Below are 20,721 nucleotides of genomic sequence, written 5' to 3'. Positions count from 1 at the left end.
ATTTATTTATTTATTTATTTATTTTTAGAGACGGAGTCTGGCTCTGTCGCCCAGGCTGGAGTGCAGTGGCTCGGTCTCGGCTCCCTGCAAGCTCCACCTCCCGTGTTTCACCGCATTCTCCTGCCTCAGCCTCCTGAGGGTTGTAGCTTGTAGCTGGGACTACAAGCGCCCGCCACGACGCCGGGCTAATTTTTGTATTTTTAGTGGGGACGGGGTTTCATCGTGTTAGCCAGGATGGTCGCGATCTCCTGACCTCGTGATCCGCCCGCCTCAGCCTCTCAAAGTGCTGGGATTACAGGCGTGAGTCACCGTGCCCGTCCTAATCAAAATTTTATTTTAAAAATTAAAAAAAAAAAAGAGAAAGAGACTGCGGGAGGGAACGTTACATTGTCGCGCAGGCTGTCCTGGACCCCCAGGCTGAGCGATCCTCCCGCCGCTGCTTCCTGAGTAGCTGGGACCTCAGGCTCCCATGCCCGCGCCCGCATCCCTGCTGTGTTTAAGCAGCAGGTGGTGACCTCACTCCTCCCTGGCCTGAGCACTCCGTCTTGCATCCCAGGCTGTGGCCCTAGGGAAGTCTCCGAAGCTGAGCACTGGGTGGACTCTTCCTCCCGAGTGAATAGAGAGAATTGAAAGGGAGAGGATTTCTATTCTGTCCTGTGGGCCATCAGCATGAAATCGTACGTTCCGCCCAGAAAGGGCTTTGCATTTTACATTCTAGTTTGCATCCTCCTTCCAGACAATTCCAGGGCTTTTGAATTATCCGTCTGCCTTCCTGGCTGCTCTCGCCGCCAAAACTCAGAGAACAGGGGTTGGGAGGAGGCTGAGACTCACAGGTCCCACTCCGGCCCCGCCCTCTGCTAGTTCTAAAGGGGAAGGTCTCTCCGCTTCGCGCCCCGCCCACACCTCACCCAGGCCTCGCTCACCTCCTGGTTGGCTCCTCCCAGGCCTGGTTTCTGTCCTGCGCGCGCAGATTCGCGCAGACCAGGAAGCGGATCCCCTGGAATGACGGTCACACCCGGGCGGTGAGTTTTGGTCTGTGTTGTATTAAGTCTGCGCTCCCCAGGTCCCCGGCACTTCTGTACATGGGATGTGAGGTCCCCATAGACCTGGAAGTTCTCGCCTTTCTTCCTTCACTCAGAGCGAATGGAGATGTTCTCCTGGGAGTCCGGAAGTACCTTCTTTTTAGGTTTAAAGTCGCCCTGAGGCTAGTCCCGTCCCCGGTCTTTCTGCCATAGGGCAAGGTATACGCTTCCTATTGCGTAGTTTTCCTGATCAAAACCGTTTTTTGACTCCTTCCGCACTTCTCTTTTTAAAGTCCTCACCCTAGAGGTGTATCCCCACCATGCGCGCCTCCCAGCCTCGTCCTCCTGGGTTCCTGGAGCACAGCGCCGCGACCCCCGTCCCGGGGAGGCCGCGTTCTCTGTCTGGTCCTGGGATACTGCGGATCCCACCCTTGTCCGAAGGCGTCGTCGACCCCCACCTCCCTCCTCCTCTTGCTGGGCCCTGGTGCTCCCCAGGTCTCCCCTCCGCAGTCACCGCTTCCCCTGAGCCTGCATTGGAGAGGTGCCCGGGGCCTGTCCTGTGACACGGGGTGTTCTTGCCTGCCCAGCTCCATCACTTGGAAAATGCGCTCCTTTGAGATGCAGGCGTCTTCCTCCAAACCCTCGTGTGATTGTGTGGACCAAAGGGATCAGGAGACAGAGAGAGGGACTGAGAGAGCAGTAGAAAACCTGAGACAGAGAAAAGAAGAATGAGAAGGACCCATAACAGATGGCAAAGTAGAGGATGGTGAGGGATTTGCCAAGAGACAGCAAAAGTGATAAAGCAAAAGATAAGAAAACAGGAGGAGAAAAGCAACTGGAGAAACGTAGAGAAAAGCTAGATGTACAGAGAGATGAAGGACAGACAGCAAGATACGGAGAGGGGCAGAAATGTGGAGGCTCATCAGAGTGAGGAAGAGGAGGAGAGATGTGGAGTCAGGGCAAACAGAGCAGAGTGGTGCTGGTGGCAAGGAGAACAGAGGGAGAACCACAGCAGGGAGGACACCTGGGGATCTGGGGTGCCAGATTGGGTCCAGGGGGTTATAACAGAGAGGAGAGAATTTAACAGGGAGAGCAGAGGAGGCACAGAGGCGGGAGAAGAGGCGGAAATCTATGGAGATTGAGGACGATCTAAAGATTGGGGAGTGCCGGGCGCGGTGGCTCACGCTTGTAATCCCAGCACTTTGGGAGGCCGAGACGGGTGGATCACGAGGTCAGGAGATCGAGACCATGGTGAAACCCCGTCTCTACTAAAAAATACAAAAAAATTAGCCGGGCGTGGTGGCGGGTGCCTGTAGTCCCAGCTACTCGGAGAGGCTGAGGCAGGAGAATGGTGTGAACCTGGGAGGCGGAGCTTGCAGTGAGCCGAGACTGCGCCACTGCACTCCAGCCTGGGCGACAGAGCAAGACTCTGTCTCAAAAAAAAAAAAAAAAAAAAAAAAAAGATTGGGGAGAAGGAGCAACAAGAGGTTAAATAAGTTGCAAGGATGGAGCCGGGCTAATTTTTGTATTTTTAGTAGAGATAGGGTTTCACCATGTTGGTCAGGTTGGTCTCAAACTCCTGACCTCAGGTAATCCACCCACCTCCACCTCCCAAAGTGCTGGAATTACAGGTGTGAACCATGGCAGCTGTCCACCCATGTATTCTTGATTGAAAAAATTTGCTTATGTCTTAGTTCTACAGCTGACCCTGTTTCCCTGTTTTCAAGGTCAAGAGCTGTGTGTTTACACTTCTGCATTTTATAAATGTTACTGTGATTTTCTTGTAAGAAAGAATTCAGTGTTGGGAGTCAATTTCATCAGAACCTTTCAAAAGAATTTTCTTTCACCCAGGTATGTGAAAAATGCTTCTCTAATTTTAAGGATGGGATGATAAGACCAACCCATCCCATTAGCCCTTCCAGGCCCCCATGTAAGAATTCAGGCACACCTTCTCACTCATCTCAGACCTTCTCAGGGTAACTTCGTGAAAATATTTCCCACTCTGAGCCCCAGTGAGCCTCCCTGCATCTTTGCAATGAAGGGCTAGACCGGAGAAGCTCAACCTGAGTGATCCTGACCCCTGAAATGATTGGCAAAATAGAGTCAGTGTCTGTGTGTGGCTATTTTTCTGGGAGAGGGGAGTGCCCAGTTGTAATTAGAGTTTTCAGTGGGATGCAGTACCCCAAAAATGAAGAAAAAAAAAGCAGAAGAATGGAAGAAATGGAGTGGTAGACTCAGAAACAGAAAGGATCTTTGGGGCCTTTGTCTGTATTAGAATATCACAGCTACGTCTAAAGCAGGTCATGTCAGTCCCTGGCAGGGAACCCTCCACCTGCTTCCCATGTTCCCCAGGACAAAAGCCCAACTCTTCACTTTGGCTCCACAGCCCTGTGTTCAGGGCCCCTACCATTGTTCAGCCTCCTCCTGGGAGCTTGCCCTCATCTGACTCCCTCTGCCCCAGTCACATTTGCTTTTCTCTTTTTTCAAACATCAAAATCCTTCCTGTCAGGTCATTGCCCCTGCTCTTATTCTATGTTTCTAAATGAAGATGGCACTGTCCCTTTCTCCTTCAGGTCTAGGTTCAGAGATGTCTCGCATGTCCTCCCACCCCCATCTGAAGTTCCCTCTGCCCAACAGTGTCCATCACATTACTCAAGCTTTCTTTTTTTTTTTTCTTTTTGAGACGGAGTCTCGCTCTGTCGCCCAGGCTGCAATGCAGTGGTGCGATCTCGGCTCACTGCAAGCTCCGCCTCCCGGGTTCACGCCATTCTCCTGCCTCAGCCTCCCGAGTAGCTGGGACTACAGGCGCCCGCCACCACACCTGGCTAATTTTTTGTGTTTTTAGTAGAGACGGGGTTTCATCGTGGTCTGGATCTCCTGACCTCGTGATCCGCCCGCCTCGGCCTCCCAAAGTGCTGGGATTACAGACGGGAGCCACCACGTCCGGCCTCAAGTTTTCTTGTCTCTGTGTCAATCCCATCAGAAATGCACTTTTTTTTTTTTTTTCAAACAGACTCTCACTCTGTCCTCCGGGCTGAGTGCAGTCTTGTGATCTTGGCTCACTGCAACCTGTATCTCCTGGGTTCAAGTGATTCTTGTGCCTCAGCCTCCCAAGTAGCTGAGATTACAGGTGTGTGCCACCACACCCTGCTAATTTTTGTCTTTTAGTTTATTTTTGAGTCTTACTCTGTCACCCAGGCAGAAGTGCAGTGGCGTGATCTCAGGTCACTGCAACCTCCACCTTCCACTTTCAAGCAGTTCTCCTACCTCAGCCTCCTGAGTAGCTGGGATTACAGATGCCCACCAAGCTTGGCTACTTTTTGTATTTTTGGTAGAGACAGGGTTTCACCATGTTGGCCAGGCTGCTCTTGAACTCCTGACCTCAAGTAATCCACCCACCTCGGCCTTTCAGAGTGCTAGTATTACAGGCATTAGCCTCCGTGCCCGGCCCAATTTTTGTATTTTTATTAGAGACAGGGTTTCACCATGTTGGCCAGGCCGGTCTCAAACTTCTGAGCTCAAGTGATGCTTCCACATCAGCTTCCTAAGTAGCTGGGACCACAGACACAGATGTGCACCACCATACCTGGCTAAGTTTTTGTATTTTTGGTAGAGATTTCCTGAAGGGGAGCTCATCCTAACCCAGCTCCCCACCACTGCAGCGTGCATGTGGGCTTCTCCAGGAGGAGAGTGGGAGTTTTCCTGTAGGAATTTTTTGTTCATGGTGCAGTGGGCAGCAGACGGGACTGTATTTCCTCAGGGTGAGATCTTCTTTGTTTGTGTCCTTGTGTTACAGGGAAGATATGTGTTGATTCTGAGCAATAAACAACATATTTTTAACATTCAGGATTGACTTCTAAAGACTGTTGGTACGTGAGGAAGAAACCTGGAAGAGGAAGAGGAAAGCAAAGGAGTCAGGGATGGCTCTTCCTCAGGTGAGATGATATTCTCGGTGGATTGTTCTGTCTCCTTCCTTTCAGATACCCTGGGCCCTGGAGTTGGGAATCTTCTCCGAGTCTGAAGCGTCCTGCCTGACATGTTTGCTCACCCTCACTCATGCCTTCCTTCAGTCCCTCTCATCTCACTTAGATTCCATCTCTTGTGACCCAGTGACATGAAGTTGGGAAGAGGCTGCACTGGGCATGGTCCTGGGAAGGGCTCACACCCAGACATGGATGGAGATGGGGTGAGGGTCCCGTGGTGTCAGTGCTGTTGGGCAGCAGGGATTGTTCAGGGGCCACATGTGGATGCACTGTCAGCTCTCTGTGGAGCAGGATTAGAGCAGCTGCCAATGGAAGTCACGTATTAATGTGCACAAAGTATGTGGTAAATTCTAGAAAAGGAGACCAATAAGGGGAAATGTTTTCTGCCTGATTTTATACTATATTTTTAGGTAACTGAGTGAGTTACTGTATTTCTGACTCCAAAAATCTTACTAATTAGAATGTAAAGTTCATACGTAGACATGAATAATTCATGAATGATTCCTTTATTATTATTATTATTATTATTTTTTTTTTTTTTTTTTTTGAGACGGAGTTTCGCTCTTGTTACCCAGGCTGGAGGGCAATGGCGCGATCTCAACTCACCTCAACCTCTGCCTCCTGGATTCAAGCTATTCTCTTGCCTCAGCCTCCCCAGTAGCTGGGATTACAGGCATGTGCCACCATGTGCAGCTAATTGTGTATTTTTAGTAGAGACGGGGTTTCTCCATGTTGGTCAGACTGGTCTCAAACTCCTGACCTCAGGTGATCTGCCCACCTTGGCCTCCTGAAGTGCTGAGATTACAAGCGTCAGCTACCATGCCTGGCCTATTCCTTCATTATTTTAAGAATATGAAATCAATGTAAATAATAGCAGGAGATTCATTCAACCGTTCTTAGCACATTAAGCTCATGAAGACAGTGGTGTTACTGTGGAGAGGCTTGTGAAACAAGTGTTTTTGGTAAAAATGGTTACAATTTGTCTCAAATATGGGAGCAGTACTTCTTTTTATCCTAGAGGAGAAAGCTGTATTCTCATTCCACCTATTATTATTATTATTATTTTGAAATGGAGTCTTGCTTTGTTGCCCAGGCTGCAGTGCAGTGGCATGATCTCAACTTACTGCAACCTCTGCCTCCCAGGTTGAAGCAATTCTCCTGCCTCAGCCCACCTAGTAGCTGGGATTATAGGTGGGCGCCACCACACCTGGCTAATTTTTTTGTATTCTTAGTAGAAACAGGGTTTTACCATGCTGGCCAGGCTGGCCTCGAACTCCTAACCTCAGGTGGTCTGCCCACCTCAGCACCCCAGAGTGTTGGGATTACAGGTGCAAGCCACCATGCCCAACCCCTCCAGTTATTATTAAATACAAATGGTTATATTTCACCATCACATGATGGATATATTTGTTTTGTGGTAAAACTCCAAGCAAAGCTGCAGCTTAGACCCTTTGCCATAAGGCATCTAATTTCCCTGTCACGTCCTGCACCCTCCTTCCAACCTCACTGGGGAGCCACTACTGTCAGTTCTGTGTTAGGTGTCAGAGCAAGTCTCGTACACGTGTATTTCTGCATCTCTTTTTTTTTTTTTTTTTTTTTGAGATGGAGTCTCGCTCTGTCACCCAGGCTGGAGTGCAGTGGTGCAATCTTGGCTCACTGCAAGCTCCGCCTCCCGGGTTCACGCCATTCTCCTGCCTCAGCCTCTCCGAGTAGCTGGGACTACAGGCGCCCCCCACCACGCCCGGCTAATTTTTTGTATTTTTAGTGGAGACGGGGTTTCACCGTGGTCTCGATCTCCTGACCTCGTGATCCGCCCACCTCGGCCTCCCAAAGTGCTGGGATTACAAGCGTGAGCCACCGCGCCCGGCCATATTTCTGCATCTTTATGAGACTTTAAAAAAAATTCTGGGTCGGGTGCGGTGGATCATGCCTGTAATCCCAACACTTTGGGAGGCCGAGGCAGGTGGATCAAAAGGTCAGGAGATGGAGACCATCCTGGTTAACATGATGAAACCGTGTCTCTACTAAAAAATACAAAAAATTAGCCGGGTGTGGTGGCGGGCGCCTTTAGTCCCAGCTACTTGGGAGGCTGAGGCAGGAGAATCACTTGAACCTGGCAGATGGAGCTTGCAGTGAGCCGAGATCGCACCACTGCACTCCAGCCTGGGCAACAGAGGAAGACTCCATCTAAAAAAAAAAAATTCCGTTGTAAATTTAAAAAAATTTTTATATTTTTTTTACTTTACTTTTGGGGCTACATGTGAAGGCTTGTTACAGAGGTAAACTCGCGTCATTGGGGTTTGTTGTACCAATTATTTCATCACTCCAGTATCAAGCCCAGTACTCAATAGTTATTTTTATTTTATTTTATTTATTTATATATGTACATACACATCCCCACACACATGCACACACATATACATACAAATACATATATACACATATGTATATATTTTGAAAATCTTTTATATTTTGAAAATCTGGGACAAATGATAACTCTTTGTATTAACATCTAGTTTTTTGTGATTCTGTGTAGGTTTTATTATTTTGTGAATATATATATACAAAATGGATTTTTGTACTTTTGAGTAATTTTGTTTTCATTTATTTTATTTTATTTTGAGACGGGGTCTCGCTTTGTTGCCCAGGCTTAAGTGCCCTGGCGGGATCGCAGCTCACTGCAACCTCCACCCTCAGGGTCAAGCCATCCTACCTCCTTACCCTTCCAAGTAGCTGGGACCACAGGTGCTTGCCATCACACCTGGCTAATTTTTTTTTTTTTTTTTTTGAGCTGGAGTTTCTGTTGCCCAGGCTGGAGTGCAGTGATGCGATCTGGGATCGCTGCAACCTGTGCCTCCCAGGATCAAGTGATTCTCCTGCATCTGCCTCCTGCATAGCTGGGATTACAGACATGTGTCACTGTGCCCAGCCTGTCTTTTACTGTGGACGTTGTCATCTTTTAAGACATCAGTCATGCTCTCTCTCATCTAGATGATGAACACCACTTGGTGTGTCTATAAAAGTTTCAAACATTTTTATAACAGGAACCCTACATTGATTTTTTATTTGTTTATTTCTTTTATTTTTGACAAAGAAATTTATACTGAAAGTATGTCTTGATAATACTCGAAAAGTGTAATAAAACACATCTGGGGAGACATCATGTGGTGAGAATTCCCTTACTCAGATTTGTCAGAACATTCACTACAATTAAATCCATGCTTTCCCCTCTCCTCCTCTCATTTTCTGTAAAGATAAGAACTCCTCCCATAACCATTTGGTTAAAATGTGTTTTCATTTCAGGGTCTATTGACATTCAGGGATGTGGCCATAGAATTCTCTCAGGAGGAGTGGAAATGCCTGGACCCTGCTCAGAGGACTCTATACAGGGACGTGATGCTGGAGAATTATAGGAACCTGGTCTCCCTGGGTGAGGATAACTTCCCTCCAGAAGTGGGGATGTGCCCTTGCGTATCTTTGCATTTTCTCTTATTGCCTCTTAGGAGCCCCATTGTTCCTTGACTAAAATGGAAGCTGTATTGATTTTGAAATGAAAAGCTTCATGATGTAGCATCTGGACTTTCACTGTCCCCTTTGTTTAGAGGTTCTGCATTCTTCATGATAGCCCAGTGGGGGTTCCAGAAATAAAGTAGGCATAAAACCTTATGGCAGCCTGGTCATGGTGGCTCACGCCTGTCATCCCAGCACCTTGGGAGGCCAAGGTGTGTGGATCACTACGGGTGAGGAGTTTGAGACCAGCATGGCCAACATGGAGAAACCCCGTCTCTACTAAAAATACAAAAATTAGCCAGGCGTGATGGCACATACATGTAATCCCAGCTCCTAGAGAGGCTGAGTAAAGCGAATCACTTGAACCCAGGAGGCCAAGGTTGCAGTGAGTGGAGAACACAGCGCTGCACTCCAGCCTGGGTGACAGAGCACGACTCTGTCTCAAAAAACAAAAACAAAACCTTATGGCAGATTTTAAAGATATCCAGTTTCCTGTTTGCTTCTCCTGTGCTTTCGACTCAGTGTTCTTGGAAGAGAGCTCGATGTCCACGTATTACATGTTACAATGCTCCCCACGCATTCAGAAGGAGGCAGTAGGTGGAGCAATTTGTGAACTGTTTTCCTAGATCCTTCGGTAATGTCTTCTTTCCTACTGAAACCTAGGGCTGGGACTCTGGAAAAGCTCCAGCACTTTATGGTCCTCTTTTTTTATAAGCAGGAGTCTCTGACCTGCTGTCTCCATGTTGGAGCAAAGGAAAAAGCCCTGGACTGTGGAGAGTGAAGTGAAAATAGCAAAAAAATCCAGATGGGTGGGAATATATTACAGGTATAAATGCAGGTAAGAGCTCAGATGGGCAGAGTGGCAGCTCCACCTTCAAATAGTGTGTGGGGAAACTCTGCAAGCGGGAGAATTCTGTGGGAAAAGGAAAGTTGAAGTCCTGACATATCTGAATGGACATCTTTTTGAAGGGGGCCTGCCCCTCCACACCTGTGGGTATTTCTCATCAGGTGGGATGAGAGACTCAGAAAAGAAAGAAGACACAGAGACAAAGTATAGAGAAAGAACAGTGGGCCCAGGGACCGGCACATGCAGCACGCGAGGACCTGCATCAGCGCCAGCCTCTGAGTTCCCTCAGTATTTATAGATCATTATTTTTATGGTCTTAGCGAGGGGAGTGTAGCAGGGCAACAGCTGGGGAGAAGGTCAGCAGGGAAACGTGAGCAAAGGAATCTGTATGATGAATAAGTTCAAGGAAAGGTACTGTGCCTGGATGTGCACGTAGGCTAGATTTATGTTTCACTTTACACAAATATCTCAGCATAGTAAAGAGTAACAGAGCAGTATTGCTGCCAGCATATCTCACCTCCAGCCACAGGGCAGTTTTCTCCTATCTCAGAATAGAATGAATGGGAACGATCGGCTTTACACTGAGACATTCCATTCCCTGGGATGGGCAGGAGACAGAAGCCTTCCCCTTATCTCAGCTGCAAAGAGGCCTCCCTCTTTCACTCCTCCTCCTCAGCACAGACCCTTTATGAGTGTCGGGCTGGGGGATATAAGGTCTTTCCATTCCTATGAGGCCATATCTCAGGCTGTCTCAGTGGGGGGACACCTTGGACAATACCCAGGCTTTTTTGGGCAGAGGTCACTGTAGCTTTCCACAGTGCATTGTGTCCCTGGTTAATCGAGAATGGAGAATGGCGATGACTTTTACTAAGCATACTCCCTGCAAACATATTGTTAACAAGGCACATCCTGCACAGCCCTAAATCCCTTAAACCTTGATTCAATCCAGCACATGTTTCTGTGAGCACAGGGTTGGGGCTAAAGTTACAGGTTAACAGCATCTCAAAGCAAAACAATTTTTCTTAATATAGATCAAAATGGAGTTTCTTATGTCTTCCTTTTCTACGTAGACACAGTAACAATCTGATCTCTCTTTTCCCCACACTTTCTTTGTGCCTGCTTATCTCTCTACTCTTACTTACTTACTTTCTTTTTTTTTTTTTTTTTTTTTTTGAGACGGAGTCTCGCTCTTTCACCCAGGCTGGAGTGCAGTGGCGCGATCTCGGCTCACTGCAGGCTCCCCCACCCGGGGTTCACGCCATTCTCCTGCCTCAGCCTCCCGCGTAGCTGGGACTACAGGCGCCCGCCACCTCGCCCGGCTAGTTTTTTTGTATTTTTAGTAGAGACGGGGTTTCACCGTGTTAGCCAGGATGGTCTCGATCTCCTGACCTCGTGATCCGCCCGCCTCGGCCTCCCAAAGTGCTGGGATTACAGGCGTGAGCCACCGCGCCCGGCCTTTTTTTTTTTTTTTTGAGACGGAGTCTTGCTCTTTCACCCAGGCTGGAATGCAGTGGCGCGATCTCGGCTCACTGCAAGCTCCACCTCCCGGGTTCACACCATTCTCCTGCCTCAGCCTCTCCGATTAGCTGGGACTACAGGCGCCCGCCACCACGCCCGGCCAATTTTTTGTATTTTTAGTAGAGACGGGGTTTCACCGTGGTCTCGATCTCCTGACCTCGTGATCCGCCCGCCTCGGCCTCCCAAAGTGCTGGGATTACAAGCGTGAGCCACCGTGCCCGGCCTACTTACTTTCTTTCTTTCTTTTGTGACAGAGTCTCACTCTGTCGCCCAGGCTACAGTGCAGTGATACGATCTTAGCTAACTGCAGCCTCCACCTCCCGGGCTCAAAGGATTCTTGTTCCCCAGATTCCTGAGTAGCTGGAACTGCAGGTGCACGCCACCATGCCCAGGTAATTTTTGTGTTTTTAGTAGAGAGGGGGTTTCACCATGTTGGTCAGGCTGGTCTCAAACTCCTCATCTCAAGTGATCCACCTGCCTCGGATTCCCAAAGTGCTGAGATTACAGGTGTGAGCCACCATGCCCAACTATTGTTACTATTTTAAATAGTTTTGTCTGTTTTGTCTTTTAGTTCTTTGTAAACGTATAAGTGGTTTAAGCATGATTCCAGTGTGAATATAACAACAACATTAGTGTCCATTCCTTTCAGTACGCAGAAGTGAAGTGTGTTGTATAGATATTTGGGCAGAGGTTATTGTTGCAGGTATGTTAAACATCTTAAAGTTATAGCCTAATAATGAAACTTAAAATTTCCATAAACTGAACATATGCAATGGCTCACACCTGTAATCCCAGCACTTTCAGAGGCCGAGGTGGGCAGATCACCTGAGGTCAGGAGTTCAAAACCAGCCTGGCTAACATCAAAATTTCATCTCTACTAAAATTAAAAAATTAGCCAGGTGCGGTGGTGGGTGGCTGTAATCCCAGCTACTCAGGAGGCTGAGGCAGCAGAGTCACTTGAATCTGGGAGGCAGAGGTTGCGGTGAGCTGATAACACACCATTGCACTCCAGCCTGGGAGACAGAAAAAAAAAAATCCATAACTTACAAAAACTACTTCTTCTCCACTAGAATTTTTTTATTTATGTCAGAATTATTTCTGTGTATTTTGCATTTCCGTTAAATATATGTGTTTTTCATGCCTTTTATTTTAAATATGAAAAAAGTTTAGTTATGAAGAAAAGGTATACATATGCCAGTTTCTGTATCTGTCCTTTTATTAATTAATTACTTTATGTATTTATGAGACAGAGTTTTGTTCTTGTCACCCAGGCTGAAGTACAATGCTGTGATCTCAGCTCACTCCAAACTCTGCGTCTTGGGTACAACCGATTCTCCTGCCTCAGCCTCCCGAGTAGCTGGGATTACAGGCATGCACCACCACACCCATCTAATTTTGTATTTTAGTAGAGACAGGGTTTCTCCTTGTTGGCCAGGCTGATCTCGAACTCCCGACCTCAGGTGATCTGCCTGACTCATCCTCCCAAAGTGCTGGGATTACAGGAATGAACAACCACACCTGGACTGTTTTTTTATTTACCTTTACTGGAGAACTTTATGTATTTATTTATTTATTTATTTATTTTTATTTATTTATTTTTTTTTCAGACAGAGTCTCACTCTCTCGCCCAGGCTGGAGTGCAGTGGTGTGATCTCAGCTCACTGTAACCTCCTCCTTCCAGGTTCAAGCAATTCTCCTTCCTCAGCCTCTTGAGTAGCTGCGACTATAGGCGTGTACCACTATACCCAGCTAATATTTGTATTTTTAGTAGAGATGGGGTTTCACCATGTTGGTTTGCCAGGATGGTCTCGATCTCCTGAACTGGTGATCCGCCCACCTCAGCCTGCCAAAGTGCTGGGATTACAGGCGTGAGCCACCACACCCGGTCTGGAGAACTTTATATAGGCTTGTGGGTTGGAGTTACTCTTTAGCCTTCTTCCATTTCTTTTTTTTTAATCTGAGACAGTTTTGGTCTGTCACCCTGGCTAAAGTACAGTGGTGTTATCTCGGCTCACTGCAACCTCCACTTCCCAGGTTCAAGCAATTCTCCTGCCTCAGCCTTCCAAGTAGCTGGGACCACAGGTGAGTGCCAACACGCTGGGCTAATTTTTTTTTTTTTTTTTTTTTTTTTTTGAGACAGAGTCTCGCTCTGTCGCCCAGGCTGGAGTGCAGTGGCGCGATCTCGGCTCACTGCAAGCTCTGCCTCCCGGGTTCACGCCATTCTCCTGCCTCAGCCTCCGGAGTAGCTGGGACTACAGGCGCCCGCCACCGTGCCCGGCTAATTTTTTGTATTTTTAGTAGAGACGGGGTTTCACCATGGTCTCAATCTCCTGACCTCGTGATCCGCCCGCCTCGGCCTCCCAAAGTGCTGGGATTACAGGCGTGAGCCACCGCACCCAGCACGCTGGGCTAATTTTTTGTATTTTTTTAGTAGAGACAGAGTTTCAGCTTGTTAGCCAGGATGGTCTCAATCTCTTGACCTGGTGATCCTCCCGCCTCAGCCTCCCAAAATGCTGGGATTACTGGCATGAGCCACCGTACTGTGCCTGTCTCAAGGTTTTTAAAACATGTTAGTGCTATTAGATGGCTTCAAGTATTGCAAGTTTTACAGTACAGACTCTTAACTTCCTTTGTTTAACAAGATTTGTCAGCCTTTGGTGATGTTGATGATGAGATGCTCCTGTTCCTGTCTCTGTCATTTCACTGTCCTGTTAGAAATGGCTTAGACTGGCTGGCCACGGTGGCTCACCCCTCTAATCCCGGCACTTGGGAGACTGCTACAGGTGGATCACTTGAGGTCAGGAGTTCCAGACAAGCCTGGCCAACATGGTGAAACCCTGTCTCTACTAAAAATGCAAAAATTAGCTGTGCATGGTGGTGTGCACCTGTAATCCCAGCTACTTGGGAGGTTGAGGCAGGAGAATCGCTTGAACCCGGGAGGTGGAGGTTGCAGTGAGCCAAGATCACACTACTGCACTCCAGACTTGGCAACAGAGTGAGACTCTGGGCTGAGGAGGGACAATCACATGAGGTAGGAGAATCCTGCCACTACACTGCAGCCTGGGTGATAACAGGGTGACTCCATCTCAAAAACTAACAAAAAAGGAAGTAGCTTAAACTGGGAGGCTTAAGACACAGGAAGTTATTTCTCATGGATTTGGAAAGTGGGAAATCCAAGAGCAAGGTGCCAGCCACATTGGTTCCTGGTGAGAGCCTTCATTGTTTAGCCCAGCCATCTTCCTGCTGTGTCCTAATATGGTGGAAAGAGGAACAGGCAACGACCTCTTTAATGTCCCTTTATAAATGCACTAGTCCTATTCATGAGGAGTCAACACCCATGACTATATTCTCTCAAAGTCCTCATCTGCAAGAACATCCTCTTAGAGAATACCACATCTACCAAATCTTATTTGAGAAGTAGTTATTTATCTTGTTTTGTTTTTTTGAGACAAAGTCTCATCCTGTCACTGAGGCTGGAGTGCAGTGGCATGATCTCATCTCACTGCAACCTCTGCTTCCTGGGTTCCAATGTTTCCTGCCTCAAATTCCCAAGTAGGAGGGATTACAGGTGTCTGCCACCATGCCTGGCTGATTTTTCTGTAGTTTTAGTAGAGATGGTGTGTTGCCATGTTGTCCAGGCTGGTCTTCAACTCCTGACCTCATAATTCAGCCACCTCAGCCTACCAAAATGCTGGAATTACAGGCATGTGCCACTGTACCCGGCCATTAGTCAATTCTTGTTCCTGATAATGCTGTGTGTTTTGTTGACTTCATATATCAGAAGGTAGTGATCTTAACATGTATTTTAGTTCTTATGTTGTATACTGACAGTAAGTAGAAGTTTTGGCTTTTTTCTTAAGAGGGAATTGTTTAGAATTCTTCAGCGTGTATAAATCTCATTATTTTCTTGCTTGTTTTATCATGGGTTGCAATATTTGATTAATAGATTTTTATGACTTTATATGTGAGTTTTTGGTATGTGGTATGCAATATAACAGACACGCTCCCCCCGTTAATGTCAGAAAGTGCCACAGGGTGCAGTGGCTCATACCTGTAATCCGAGGACTTTTGGAGGCTGAGACGTGTGGATCACCTGAGGTCAGGAGTTTGAGACCAGCCTGGCCAACATGGTAAAACCCGATTTCTACTAAAAATACAAAAATTAGCCGGGCATGGTGGCACATGCCTGTAATCCCAGGTGCTCAGGACCTGAGGCAAGAGACTAGCATGAACCCAGGAGGCGGAGGTTGCAGTGAGCCAAGACCATGCCATTGCACTCCAGCCTGGGTGACAGAGCGAGACTATCTCAAAAAAACAAAAATACAACAAATTAAAAAAAAAAAGTCACAACATAACTGTTCCACATGGATATAGGTAATTTTGTAACAGTTATTCAGAAAAATATGGTATTAACATCTTTTTTTTTTGAGGCAGAGTGTCACTCTGTTGCCCGGGGTGGAGTAAAGTGGCACTGATCTCAACTCACCACAATCTTTGCCTCCCGAATTCAAGTGATTATCATACCTCAGCCTCCCAAGTATCTCGGATTAAAGGTGCCTGTGACCATGCCGGCTACTTTTTATATCTTTAGTAGAGACAGGGTTTTGCCACATTGGCCAGGCTGGTTGAACTCCTGACCTGAGGTGATCCACCTTCCACAGCCTCCGGAATTACTGAATTACTGAGATTACAGTCACGAGCCACCATGCCATGCCTTTTTTTTTTTTTTTTTTTTTTTTGAGATGGAGTCTCATTTTGTCACCAAGGCTGGAGTGGAGTGGTGTAATCTTAGCTAACTGCAACCTTTGCCTTTTAGTTTAATGCAGTGCTTGTAACTCAGCCTCTGGAGTAGCTGGGAGTACAGGTGCTCTGTAGCCACCACACCTGACTAATTTTTGTAATCTTCTGTTATCTTGTCAGTGCTATGGTTGTTTAACAATACAGAATTTCCACTAATTTTGGTTATTCTTACAATAGCTTGTTGTGGATTATTTACCAATACAGTATATTGTGTGGTTCTTTAGCATTTATTTGTATGCCCTAAATATGCTATAAATATGAAGAATATGTATTTTTCTCTGATGTGACAGTGATATGTATTTTGCACATTGTGACACACTTTAGGGTCACAGTGGAAAAACACTCCTTTCTTTAGACTCACACGTGTTTGTGCTCTGTCAGTGTTTCTTCATGATATTGGGAATAGGCTTCCATAGAAATGATTTGAAGTACATGTAATCTCCCTTTATTTATTAAAGAATCTTACTCCTTTTGTGTTCCTAAACTTTGCAGCTCATGTTTGGGAAGTTGAAAATAAGTATGGTTTTTTCTGTGATATTTACACATTTCAGTATTATATACCATCTGTACTTAATTGGAAACCTATTGGTGTTTAAATTTTGTAGATATCTCTTCCAAATGCATGTTGAAGACATTGTCATCAACAGGGCAAGGCAATACAGAAGTGTTCCACACACGGACACTGCACAGACAAGCAAGTCATCACATTGGAGATTTTTGCTTCCATGAAATTGAGAAAGACATTCATGACTTCGAGTTTCAGTGGAAAGAAGATGAAACAAATGGCCATGTAGCACCCACGATGGAAATCAAAGAGTTGACGGGTAATACAGACCGATATGATCAAAGGCATGCTGGAAACAAGCCTATTAAAGACCAGCTTGGATCAAGCTTTCATTCACATCTGCCTGAACTCCACATATTTCAGTCTGAGGGGAAAATTGGTAATCAAGTTGAGAAGTCTATCAACAATGCCTCCTCAGTTTCAACATCCCAAAGAATTTCTTGTAGGCCCAAAACCCATATTTCTAATAAGTATGGAAATAATTCCCTCCATTCTTCATTACTCACACAAAAATGGGAAGTACACATGAGAGAAAAATCTTTCGAATGTATACAGAGTTTCAAATCCTTTAATTGTAGTTCACTCTTTACAAACCATCAGATAATTCACTTAGAAGAGAAACAATGTAAATGTGATGTATGTGGCAAGGTCTTTAATCAGAAGCGATACCTTGCATGCCATCGTAGATGTCACACTGGTGAGAAACCTTACAAGTGTAATGAGTGTGGCAAGACCTTTGGTCACAATTCATCCCTCTTCATTCACAAAGCACTTCATACTGGAGAGAAACCTTATGAATGTGAAGAATGTGACAAAGTTTTCAGTCGCAAATCACACCTTGAAAGACATAAGAGGATTCATACTGGAGAGAAACCATACAAGTGTAAGGTTTGTGATGAGGCTTTTGCATATAATTCGTATCTGGCAAAACATACTATACTTCACACTGGAGAGAAACCTTACACATGTAATGAATGTGGCAAGGTTTTTAATCGACTATCAACCCTTGCACGCCATTGTAGACTTCATACTGGAGAGAAACCTTACAAATGTGAAGAGTGTGAGAAAGTTTTCAGTCGCAAATCACACCTTGAAAGACATAGAAGGATTCATAGTGGAGAGAAACCTTACAAATGTGAAGAATGTTGCAAAGTTTTCAGTCGCAAATCAAACCTGGAAAGACATAGGAGGATTCATACTGGAGAGAAACCATACAAATGTAAGGTTTGTGACAAAGCTTTCCAGAGGGATTCACACCTGGCACAGCATCAGAGAGTTCATACTGGAGAGAAACCTTACAAGTGTAATGAGTGTGGCAAGACCTTCCGTCAAACATCATCGCTTATAATCCATCGTAGGCTTCATACTGGAGAGAAACCTTACAAGTGTAATGAGTGTGGCAAGACCTTCAGTCAGATGTCATCCCTTGTATACCATCATAGGCTTCATAGTGGAGAGAAATCTTAATAGTGTAATGAGTGTGGCAAGACCTTCCATCACAATTCAACCCTGTAAGTCATAAGGCAATTCATACTGGAGAGAAACCTTACAAACATATTGAATGTGGCAAGGTTTTTAATCAAAAAGCAACCCTTGCACATTACCATAGACTTCCTACTGGAGAGAAACCTTACAAATGGGAGGAATGTGACAAAGTTTTCAGTCGTAAATCAAACCTTAAAACACATAAGAAAATTCACACTGAAGAGAAACAATACAGATGTAAGGTTTGTGACAAGGTTTTTGCATATAATGCATATCTGGCAAAACATACTAGAATTCACACTGGAGAGAAACCTTATAAGTGTAATGAGTGTGGCAAGACCTTTGGTCAAAATTCACACCTTGTAATTAAAAGGTCAAAATTCACACCTCGTAATTCATAGTGGAGAGAAACCTTACAAGTGTAATGAATGTGGCATGGTTTTTAATCAACAATCACACCTCGCAAGTCATCATAGACTTCATACTGCAGAGAAATCTTACAAACCTGAACAATGTGACAAAGTTTTCATTCGCAAATCCAGCTTCAAATACACAGGAGAATTCATACTGGAGAAAAGCCATACAAATGTAAGGTTTGTGACAAGGCTTTCGGGAATGATTCACACCTGGCACACCATACTAGAATTCACACTGGAGAGAAACCTTACAAGTGCAATGAGTGTGGCAAAGCCTTTAGTGGGCAGTCACCACTTATTCACCATCAAGCAATCCATGGTATAGGGAAACTTGACTAATGTAATGATTGTCACAAAGTTTTCAGTAATGCTACAATCATTGCACATCATTGGAGAATCCACAGTGAAGAGAGATCCTACAAGTGTAATAAATGTGGCAAATTTTTCAGACATCGTTCATGCCTTGCATTTCACTGGTGAACTCATGCTGGAGTGAAACCTTATAAATGTCATGATTGAGGCAAGGTCTTCAGTCAAGTTTTGTCCTATGCAAAACATAGGAGAATTCATACAGGACAGAAACCTCACAAGTGTGATGATTGTGGCAAAGCCTTTACTTCACATTCACACCTCATTAGGCATCAGAGAATCCATACTGCACAGAAATGTTACAAATGTCGTCAGTGTGGAAGGGTCTTCAGTCTGAGGTCACTCCTTGCAGAACATCAGACAATTCCTTTTGGAGAAAATTGTTTCAAATGCAATGAGTATAGCAAACCATCAAGCATTAATTGACATTAGAGTCAAATCAGCCTTGACCTGAGTTTGAGTTGACTTAACATTGAGTTCAAGCATTAATTGACATTAAACTGTTTATGTTAAGAGGATTGTGCTGGGGGCCATGGCTCATTTCTGTAATTCCAGCACTTTGAGAGGCAAAGACAGGTAGGTCACTAGAGCTCATGAGTTTGAGAACAGCCTAGCCAACAGATGGGAACCACTTTTCCCAGCCTTTATTTTCTTCTTCTTTTTTTCTTTTTTTTTTTTTTTTGAGATGGAGTCTTGATCTGTCACCCAGGTTGGAGTGCAGTGGCGTGATCTTGGCTCACTGCAACCTCCTCCCAGGTTCAAGCGATTCTCCTGCCTCAGTCTCCCGAGTAGCTGGCACTACAGTTGTGTGCCACCACATCTGGGTAATTTTTTTGTGTTTTTAGTAGAGACTGGGTTTCACCGTGTTAGCCAGAATGGTCTCTGTCTTCTGACTTTATGATCCACCCGACTCCACCTCCCAAAGTGCTGAGATTACAGGTGTGAGCCACTGTGCCTGGCCTGTTTTTTGTTTCTTTAACAAAAAGTTACAGGGATTTCTATGAGTATTGTACTGAATCTAAATCACATTCGGTTATATAATCATTGAGCAATATTCATTTTTCCAATCAGTATGGGGTTTATATCTATTTATACATGTTTTTAATCATTTTGATCAATGTTTATCGATTTCAAGGTACAAACCTCACTTTTTATGTTTATTCCTAAATACTTCTTAATTTAAGTTCTTTAGCAAATGGAATTGGTTTTTAATTTTCTTTTAAAATTATTTATTGTTAATGTATGGAAATTCAGCTAATTTTTGGTGCTGTTATTCTATTCTGCAAATAAACTGAATGTGTTTATTAGTTCCAGTTGCATTTTGGTTGACTCTGTGATTTTCTTCACAGAAGGTCATGTCATCTACAAACAAACAAAATTTGACTTCTTTCTTTCTGATTTGGTTGAGTTTAATTTCTTTTGCTATTTCATTGCTCTGGCTAGGACAGCCAGTATTGATTGAATAGAAGGGGTGAGAGCATTCTTGCATCATGTGAGATCCTCCAGGAAAAGCATTCCATTTTCCCTCATTGGTTATTTCCGCTGTGGTCCTTTCATGGATAATCTTTTATATTGTTGAGGTAAATTTCCTTCTCTATTTTGTTTAGGATTTCTGTGATGACTGGATGTTGAATTTTGTGAAATGCTTTTTCTCCATGTATTGAGATGATGTGCTTTTCATCTTTCATTGTGTTCAAGTGGAATATCACATTGATTTGCTTGACTATGTTAAACCATCCTTGTATCTGAGAAATAAGTGGCACTTGGCATGTCAACAATCCTTTTAATATCCTCTTGAATACAGTTCGCTAGTACAAGGGGTCTTCAGGAAGTTCATGAAAAAAACATATTATGTGAAAATTGTTCATGATGTCACAGTTTCTACACCAAAATAAACTGGTACAAATCTGTTATAACATGTCTGAACAGGGTCTAGTTTGAGGCACTCAGAAGGGGAAGACATGAGTTTGAAAAAAGAAGCAAAGCAATGTAAATTTTGCTAAAATTGAAGCAAGAAGAAACATCAAATTTACGATGAGACCAGATGCAGTGGCTCAGGCCTGTAATCCCAGCACTTTCAGAGGCCGAGACAGGTGGGTCACGTGAGCCCTGGTACTCAAGACCAGCCTGGGCAGAATGGTGAAACCCCCTTCTCTACAAAAAATACATAAATTTGCTGGGCATGGTGGCACATGCCTGTTGGTTC

At 45.1% G+C, this 20,721-nt stretch overlaps 2 protein-coding genes and 1 pseudogene across 4 annotated transcripts in view; all 3 read left to right on the top strand.

Moving 5' to 3' along the window:
• The first annotated feature begins 373 nt into the window (after positions 1 to 373).
• Positions 374 to 20,428, top strand: LOC100581726 (zinc finger protein 468). Of its 2 annotated transcripts, none has more exons than XM_003269890.2 (4): positions 374 to 1,022; positions 4,870 to 4,957; positions 8,309 to 8,435; positions 16,286 to 20,428. In XM_003269890.2, the coding sequence occupies exons 2-4, from the start codon at positions 4,943 to 4,945 to the stop codon at positions 17,710 to 17,712; spliced, it is 1,569 nt and encodes a 522-aa protein (XP_003269938.1). In that variant the 5' UTR covers positions 374 to 1,022; positions 4,870 to 4,942; the 3' UTR covers positions 17,713 to 20,428. The 2 variants fall into 2 exon arrangements, with proteins under 2 accessions (XP_003269938.1, XP_030677108.1); XM_030821248.1 differs by lacking the exon at positions 16,286 to 20,428 and adding an exon at positions 2,750 to 2,873 and having other exon boundaries at positions 8,309 to 8,741.
• The window catches only part of LOC100600281 (zinc finger protein 28), a 43,746-nt gene continuing 34,257 nt past the window's right edge, over positions 11,233 to 20,721 (top strand). The window contains exon 1 of the mRNA XM_030821227.1: positions 11,233 to 11,272. The gene's annotated coding sequence lies outside the window, so the exon portion shown is untranslated. The remainder of the gene's footprint in view (positions 11,273 to 20,721) is intronic.
• Positions 18,133 to 19,026, top strand: LOC105740394 (annotated as a pseudogene). Its single transcript, XR_004032044.1, has 2 exons — positions 18,133 to 18,242; positions 18,355 to 19,026. The product of XR_004032044.1 is annotated as a putative zinc finger protein 137 (transcript).

The sequence above is a fragment of the Nomascus leucogenys genome, chromosome 10 (genome assembly GCF_006542625.1).
Source record: "Nomascus leucogenys isolate Asia chromosome 10, Asia_NLE_v1, whole genome shotgun sequence".
Classification (NCBI taxonomy): domain Eukaryota; kingdom Metazoa; phylum Chordata; class Mammalia; order Primates; family Hylobatidae; genus Nomascus; species Nomascus leucogenys.
Note: the sequence above shows the minus strand (reverse complement) of the source record. Positions and strands in the feature narration are given on the sequence as shown.

Coding starts and splice junctions, on each gene's coding strand:
- LOC100581726 (XM_003269890.2), top strand. Junction 8,436..16,285: donor TAGGAACCTGGTCTCCCTGG/GTGAGGATAACT, acceptor TAAATTTTGTAG/ATATCTCTTCCAAATGCATG.